Source organism: Arachis ipaensis, chromosome B06, assembly GCF_000816755.2.
Source record: "Arachis ipaensis cultivar K30076 chromosome B06, Araip1.1, whole genome shotgun sequence".
Lineage (NCBI taxonomy): Eukaryota > Viridiplantae > Streptophyta > Magnoliopsida > Fabales > Fabaceae > Arachis > Arachis ipaensis.
Window position 1 is genome coordinate 133,738,759 of NC_029790.2, and position 8,688 is coordinate 133,747,446.

At 38.1% G+C, this 8,688-nt stretch overlaps 2 protein-coding genes across 2 annotated transcripts; both read right to left on the reverse strand.

The window, feature by feature from the left end:
- LOC107648559 lies at positions 300-3,546 on the reverse strand. Its single transcript, XM_016352377.2, has 3 exons — positions 3,217-3,546; positions 2,698-3,021; positions 300-999 (listed from the first exon to the last, which is right to left on the reverse strand). The coding sequence occupies exons 1-3, from the start codon at positions 3,454-3,456 to the stop codon at positions 466-468; spliced, it is 1,098 nt and encodes a 365-aa protein (XP_016207863.1). The 5' UTR covers positions 3,457-3,546; the 3' UTR covers positions 300-465.
- Positions 5,448-7,117, reverse strand: LOC107648560 (protein ROOT PRIMORDIUM DEFECTIVE 1). The gene is given in 2 exon segments (XM_016352378.2): positions 5,448-6,001; positions 6,003-7,117. Coding segments are annotated over 2 exon segments (933 nt in total). The 5' UTR covers positions 6,510-7,117; the 3' UTR covers positions 5,448-5,575.

Below are 8,688 nucleotides of genomic sequence, written 5' to 3' on the forward strand. Positions count from 1 at the left end.
TTTTGGTTACTAAAAATTTTTATTTAAGTAAAGGGTTTAACTAATAATTAGAACTTATATTATTTACCATGATAGTCAATAAACACAAAGAGAAGTGAGAGCTATGAGCAGCAAAGAGGTGAACGGGAATGAGAGTGGCCGTGAGAATGGAAAACACAGTAAGATAACCGGCTTCGCCGATAGAAGTAAGAAAAAAGGACAAATAGGTCTCTGACTTTTTGCTCTGTGGACATTTTTGTCCCTGATCATTAAAAAATACTTTTAAATTCCTGACCTTCACAAAACTTGGACGGATCAGTCCCTCCGTCCAAATGCCTCCGTCAGGGACTGATCCGTCCAAATTTTGTGAAGATCAGGGACTTAAAAGTATTTTTTAGGACGAAAATGTCCGCGGGGCAAAAGGTCAGGGATCTATTTGTCCTCTTCTCAAAAAGAAGAAGAGAAAAAAGATCCAATTTGTACACATCATGTATTCAAAGGTGATCTCCAATCAAGATTCTCTTGTGGATAATCATCATCTTTCTGTAGCTCCTTAGGTGGTAAGAAACAGTCCATGGATAGTCCTGGAACATTGAACGCAACGTCATCAATGGTCCAAGACTCTTCCATGCGCGTAACGGCAGGTCCTGCCCTTAGATTATCACCAAACCTGGTGATAATCACGGTGGATCTGCCGCCATGCGCAATCATGACGCCGTCCACCATTCTATAATCCTCAATCCTTGTTGACATTGTTGTTTCCCAATAAGTAGGGTGAGTACCAGGTGACTGAATCCTTGTGAGGAAAGAGTCTTCAAGGTACACTAGAAGGCCATTTTTCTGGCTGAAGTATCCAAATGTGACATGCTTTATCATCTCTGCCGTGTTATCACTGCGATCAACAAGGTCCTTCTGATTTGCTGACAGCTTTAGAACGAAACAATCAGTGGCCATCATTTCTTTCTCTCCCATGTACTGTGCACCACTGAATACAGCAGACACTGCCAAAGGATCTAGTCCCTACACCATTAATAACTACATAATGAATACAAGAAAAATAAGTTGTCTTGGTACTAAGACTGAGAAGTGCATGAAATTAGTCTCACATCGAAAAAAACAGTAAAAGATGAGAAATTTATAAGAAGAGAGACTAATTCATTTAACACATTTTATATTCTTTCACTTGGTTCCTCTTCAAAATTTTCTTGATAGTGGCCCAAAATATTAATAAGAGGTGTCTCTTTACTTAGATGCTGATCAAGTCAAGTCACTATTCTACGGATTTCATGGTGTTCATAGTTTCAGAGAGTGGACCATATGGAAAAAAGATAACGTTTTCCCCATGACAAAGTAAATTGATATTTGAGAGTTTTTGTTTTTGTCTTGACATATTGAGACATTTTCCACTATAGAGAATCTTAAAACTAATTGGCCATGCCAAACTAATTACACATGCATGATGAATTGATGATGGGTTCCTAACTTCCTATTTGAAGCAGCCTCCGAAAATAAAGAAAAGGAAAAACAAGAATGTGGTTAGATCGAAACAAAACAGGGGAATTTTAGTAAGGAAACAAAGATCCATTATATTGGCCGGTAGCATATGCAGAATAAAGACAAGTTTCATATTAATTAAATGGAAAATTACACTTCCACCAGCATTTATGATTATATTTCATCACAAGTCCAAATCAGCCACACAATTTCAGGATAAATATATACATCATTGAATCTTTTCTCGTAATAATCCTAAATTCCAAACCCCACCATATTACATACTTAAAGAGGCTCTCATTCCTTCCACAATTATATTACAAATGAGATTAAGGTTTGGTTTGGAGAAACTTTTATTTTTTAAAATTAGTTTATAAAAATTAATTTTTAAAAAATAATTTTTTAAAAGTTGTAGTATTTATATTTGGTAAATTAAATAAAAAATAATTTTTAATAAACACAAACAAGTACTTTTAACTTTTAAAAATTGTAACCACAAATACATAAATTTTTTATTTAAAAAAAAAGATGATTGTGATTTTGAAAAGTACAATTATTTTTTTCCAAAAGTTTTACCAAAATCAAATCCAGATCATCAGTTCATGGAGCTAACAATACAGTTAGGTGTCAACACCATCAATTTGGTTATAATATTAGAGTTGGCATAATAATCTTTTCAGAGCCAAACATCATTAGATTGGCGCTTAAGGATTTGATTCTCTAAAGTTTGAATTTCACTTTAAAGAGTAAAATGTGATCTCTCATCATTTATTTTATAGGTGGGACCAAGAATAAATATGAGAGAGAAACCATTTAAGGGTAAAAGATCACATTTTACCTTCTAAAATACAAATTTAAAATTTAGAGGATCCAAATTCGGCGCTTAAATCCCAAATAAATCACTAAGATATGCCCCAAAACACCACCAACAATTTTGGAACCAAAGAATACCTCATGATCAAACCTTGCTTACACCAAAACAAACTAGTACTAAGGTTGTGTTTGGTAACTGTATTTGATAAATGTATTAAGACAGAAATTTTGAACACTTTGACAAGGAAAAATTATTAGGTGTTTTCCGATGTATTACTTAAATGACAAGTCATTAACAGAGTATTTATAACAAAATCATTTTATTAGCATACTTGGTTTACTCTCGTAGCACATAACTCACAAACAAGATACATATATGGGGTGATATGGTGAGATAGATGGTGAATTCACCTGAACAGCCCTCCGAAGAGGGCGCACGCCGCCTTTGGCGGCGTGGGGGCCGAGCCAAGGGGTATGGCGCCACGCCACAGTGCCATCACAGCCGGCAACAACCTTGTGACCGGCGACAACCAACTCAATCTGCCACTTATGAGGTATCATTTGCCAGATGACAAAGCAGCCTTTTTCTGATACCCCTGCAGTGGCTCCAACCTCATCCACCACACCCATTGCCACCTTCCCCGTTGCAAACACAGTCTTCACCGTCCCTTCTAACTTCCGGCACCCTGTTGCTGCCGTGAAGTGTTGGATAATGTACTCAGCTGATGATGACACCTGTCACAATAAAAAGAAAGAGAAAGAGAGATAGAGAGAGTTAAAGTAAAAGGTGAGAGTAGATGTGAAAAAGTTAAATGAGAAGCACATGGGGGAGAAAGAAGGACACATTCCTTTTCTTTGCAAAAGAAAGGAAAGAAAAAACTGCATTCCACTGACAACAAAAGTGACCAAAATTAAAGAATGCATGCATGCCTGGCCATGGTTGAGGGAAGGGAGAGAAGGGTGGGGAGGGACAGGGAAGAGAGGACAAGCCAGGACACTGAGGAGAAGCTTCAGATCAGGGTGCTTCTTGTTGAAGTGAGACTTGATGCAGCTCCAGTTTCGCCATGCATGGAGAACCTTCTTAGAAGAAGAAGATGAAGAGGTTTGGTGCTCAACTTGGTCGGTGATTGGTTCCACTTCTGAGAGAGTTGCGAGCCGACCCATCATCATCTTCTTCTTCTTATGAGAATGAGAAGAGAATGAATGAAGAGTTCACAAAGGAAGACACTCTTTAAAAACAAACACCCACACATACCTTCTTTTCTGCTTTACCACACGCTCCACATTGCTGCGTGTGCCTCACTACCTATCTCTTAATAACAAAATGACTAAACTACCAAAAGTAACTATGAAAGATCGATTCTCTGACAAAAGTAACTATGGAAGATCATAACTTTTTATATACCCACAATTGATTTGCTTCGTTTGTCAAAAATAGTCAAATCTAATGTAGTCTTAGTAGACTGTCTATATCAAATTTGGCTATTTTTGACAAACAAAACAAATCAATTGTAAATATCTGAAAAATTATGATCTTTCATGATTATTTTTGTTAGCGAATCAATCTTTCATAATTACTTTTGGTGGTTTAGTCTAACAAAATTAAAACGTTAAATTTTGAGGATCGATCCATTTGAACATCAATCCCCCTTTTAAGTATATGATACTTACTATGATACGAGGGGAATGTGGATCCCACACATATAAAGTAGCACCTTAGGGATGGGGATCATGGGATGAAAGAAAATCCTACTTTCTTGGACTTCCAGATTCACTGTTGGATGATCGGTCACTAATTCAGGTAAAAAATACATGATTTCATTCAACTACTGTTACCATCTTTTTAGCAGATTTATATTATTCATAAAGTTGGCCCATGCTTACTTTATATTTAGAAATGCAATTCGCCTCAGGAAATCAATGTTTCTTAACTTCTTGTAATATAAAATAATAAATATAATTTATCTTTATCAGTTCTATATTGTTACTTTAAAGTGGACAACACATGCAAATGCAGAAAAATAAAAGGGACCTGCACGTCATCACGTGTTGTGCATCTTTTCTTAAACAAAAACACTAGCATGGAATGTGTAGAAATTAATTAGAATGGTACGTGCTGAAAACAGTTATTGCAGAAACAAATGCAGGCCATCTCATTCATGCATTTTTTTGTATTACTGTAACTCACCAACTAATAGTGGTGATAAGTGAAAATTATTGTTGAATAATCCGACATTTTTACCAAATTATATAATATAATATGTATTAATATTTTAATTATTATTTGTATATGAATATATTTTAAAACAAAACAAAATAACTCAACTCACCGAACAATAATAATCAAACTAACTTTAAATTATACGAGAGAAATTCAGGTGCAGTCGAATTCACGTGAAGTTGATATTTTAGAGCTGTTAGATAATTTGACTGATTTGACTAAATTTTTATCTAACAGCTGTCAGATATCAATTTCACGTAAAGTCGACTTCACCTGAATTTTCAGCACCTTATATACATGTATGTAATGGAGAGTAGGCGCGTGGAATAGTAATGCTATGTATAAATGAAGCGAGAGGGTGGTGAAGGGATTAGTGAAGTGAGGAGAAGGAGCTTTTAAGGGAGGCAATGCAATTTAGTTGACGTGTCCACATCGCCTCTCATTTGCAATTATTCTATTTCTGGTAGTTTGGTGCAAATAAGGGTGCCATATGCTTTCTTTTTTACTTTTCTCTAATGTCCTTGTGTTTTTAGCTTTCCATTTTTCTGATTCATTCAACCATTGAGAATCAACAAGTTGGTGGGACTCGTGGCTCTTGTTTTTTGATAGCCAAGCTTTATGAACCTCACTACATTATTCTGTTTGTTATTATTATTATTTTGCCGTCGGTCAAACGGAAACGCAAAACCGATGACCTAGTATATCAATAAGAAATTAGAAATCTAATCTAAATATCTAAATATGTAAATGAATTTGGGCTACTACCACTCAGTACTGACTACTGAGTAGTTGCTAGTCAGTGTTAAGATAACTGACTTCTGCTATTTTCTGGTCCCGCTTCCAATTTATTTTTGTCGTATCTTTTGGCTTTTCTACCGGTAATGTTTCAAGGATTAATCTTTTAATTTCTACTGGAATGTTTTTGTTTCGAGATTTTTCCTACTTATACTTGCATTATTATTTGTTCCTGAGTTTCTTTATAAACAAGAAACTACCTGAAAATGAATGGGAAAAACAAAATGTGAAGATTAAATTACAAAGAATGTGTTTAACTAACACTAAAACAAATTATTCATCTTCTGAATCCGAAACCTCATCCTCACACAACTCATCACTCCATTCAACCTCTTCAGAATCCTCTCCTCCATGAACATGAGGATCGGCCTCCTCTAGCAGGGCGCCTTTGGCCCGGTAGAGAAGGCTGGTTCTCATGACATGATAGAACTTGTCTCTATGGCGAGCAAGTGGATGAGGATCCACAAGCTTCCCACTCTGATAAGCTTCTCTGAGAGTGACAGTAGTAGTCTTACACTTGAGAGACAAGTAAAAGATGCCAGGGTAGCGAGTGAAAATCCTTGTAAACTTATGCGGAAGACTCAACTTTTGTCTCAAACTCCGAAGGTAGTTCCTCTTTGTTTTCTTATGAATACTCAAACTCAGAAACTCGTGCAGAACTCCAACTACCCTCTTCTCCATCAAATCACTTTCAGGATCAAATTTTACTGCAATCTGCATACGGAGATATACATGGAAGCTTCTCGAACTCTTCCATCCAACTCCTAACCTTTTTATGAGATCCGTAACCCCTCGGGAACCTCATCGGAAATACTAATGCAGCTTTTCCTCTCTTTGATTCTCTGCACTCATTCATCTTCTGTAATGCTGAAACCGCCAGATCTTCCCGCCATTGCGATATTTTCAGTCCGCTCACGCCGTTAGGGTACTTTACCAGCTGGAACTGTTCGGGGAATTTGGGGATTAGGGTTTTCTCGAAGCAATCGGGGAGGCCGAGGTCCCATTTCAGAGGCTGGAGTGCGTGCAGCGGCGCCGTTTTGGTTCTCATCATCATCAGCACCTTCAAGAGCCTCTCCACGGCGTCGTTTTCGTGGCTCTGGTGGATTTCTTCTTCGAGCGAATCGAGGAGCTTTGCGGTGTCGGTGAGGCGGAAGCAGGGGAGGGATGGTAAATGGCTGTTTGGTGAAAACCTAAGAATAAGTAACATTGCACCATTGTGAAGATATTTTTACTTGTTAAAAATGCAGCCTGTCCATGACCAAACCAAAAAATCAAAAAAGAAATGCAGACTGTTATCTAGTCAGACAACATTTTTACACAGAATTCATTCACAAAATAATAAGCATTTTTTTTTGTTTCTAAAATAGTGAACATTTATACACAGAAGTTAAAGAGTAATTCTAGACCTATCAAATTGAACTGTAGAACAGCAATAGAGGATCTGTTAAAGGCCCAATAGAGGTGTCTAGTATGATCCAAGTCTTTTATGATCCTACGAACAAAAAAAAGGTCTTTTATGATCAAATTGAAACAAAAAACGAGAAGTATGTAACAAAGAATGGAACATCCTTTTTGTAAATATTTACAGAGAAGGCAATAGATGTGCTGATTGCCTGACACGTAAAAGTTTAAAATTAGATATTGACTATTGAGTTCCACTTTTGGGATATTCCTCCAAATGAGGTAGTAGTTTTCTTGTCTGATGATGAACAAATGGTAGCTTTGTCCCGTTTAGTTTGTAACTAGCGCTCTCTTCTTTTGGGTTTCTTTACCCCGTTTCTAAACCAAAAAAAAAAAAATGTAACACACCCTGTTATAAAAATGGGTTCTTTGATGATCGTTTTTACTATTGAGACACATCTATCTATCTATATTAATACAGAGGTAAATACCAAATTGGTACCCGAAAGATTTTGGCGTTGACAAAATGGTACCTGACTTTTGTTATTGACAAAATAGTCCTTGAAAGATTTTAAAATTTGACAAGCGTACCCACGAGTTCGCCGGAGCATATCTCCGACAAGCACAATGCTGACATGGCCACTACATTTTGATGACATGGCAAAAACCCTCCCCCACCCTAATCCTTCCCCTCCAATTCTCTTTCTCTTCCCCCTCCCCAATGCACTCCCCCCTTCCCCTTCTTGAATGCACTCTCCCCCCTCCCCAACCCTAATCCTTCCCTCCCCCTCCCTAACCCTAATCTCCCCTCCCCAACGCACTTTCCCTCTCCTCAATCCAAAATCCCTCCTTCTGAACCTTAATTCCTTTCCCTTACCCCTTTGAATCCTAATCCCCTTTCCAACACACTGTCTCACACTCTCAACTCACTCTCTCCTAAAACGGCAGTGGAGTTCAACCTTCTTAGTCTTACAGTGTCACCAACACCGCATTTTCGCCATCTCGTCGTTGGGTCTTCTGCGTTCGCCAGCGTCGTTTGTCTCCTTCGTCGACATTGCATCGTCTGTGCACCTTCACTGCTTGTATCTGCTTGCTGTTCGCCCCCAGTCGCTGCCCTGTCTCATCTGTCTGTGTTCCATCTTGCCTCCGTCATGTCGTGCCTCCTCTGTCTCTAGTGTTCTTCTTTTGGCCTTGTCTAAATCTGCTTCTTCCTTTGGTGGTGTCTATATTAAACTTTATTTTATTTTATTTTATTTTATTTTATTTTGATTATTGTATATGAATTTGTTTGTTTTCTCTGAACTTTATTGTTATTAATCTTTTTGAATGGTAAATTAACCTAAAAATTTGAGATAATTTTGCTGATGTTGAGGTTATTGCTGTGAGTGGTGGTGTTGAGGGAGGGAGAGGAGAGTGTGCATTGGGGAAGGGGGAGTGGTGGAGATTGTTGTTGCTATTGATATTGAGGTTGTTGCTGCGAGTGGTGGACTTGAGGGAGGGAGGGTAGTGTGTGTTGGGGAGGGAGAGTGGTGGAGACTGTTGTTGCTGTTGATGTTAAGGTTGTTGTTGCTGCGAATGGTGGTGTTGATGGAGGAAGGGGGAGGACAGTGGAGCTCAACCTTCTCAGTCTTACAATGTCACCGACACCACATTGTCGCCATCTCGTCGTCGGGTCTTCTGCGTTCGCCAGTGTCGTCTGTCTCCTTCGTCGACATTGCGTTGTCTGTGCACCTTCACTGTTGTCGCCTTCACTGCTTGTATCTGCTTGCTGCTCGCCCCCAGTCACTGCCTTATCTCCTCTGTCTGTGTTCCATCTTGGCTCCGTCATGTCGTGCCTCCTCTGTCTCTGGTGTTCTTCTTCTGGCCTTGTCTAAATCTGCTTCTTGCTTTGGTGGTGTCTGTATTAAGCTCTATTTTATTTTATTTTGATTTATATATAAATTTGTTTGTTTTCTCTGAATTTTATTGTTATTAATCTTTTTGAA

What these genes read in the sequence shown, in the direction of transcription:
- LOC107648559 (XM_016352377.2), bottom strand. Translation starts at nt 3,456, where the DNA reads ATGATGATGGGTCGGCTCGCAACTCTCTCAGAAGTGGAACCAATCACC. An exon ending in CTTCCCTCAACCATGGCCAG is followed by an intron (nt 3,022 to 3,216) that starts GCATGCATGCAT and finishes TTATTGTGACAG; the next exon opens with GTGTCATCATCAGCTGAGTA. An exon ending in CTCTTCGGAGGGCTGTTCAG is followed by an intron (nt 1,000 to 2,697) that starts GTGAATTCACCA and finishes TTAATGGTGTAG; the next exon opens with GGACTAGATCCTTTGGCAGT.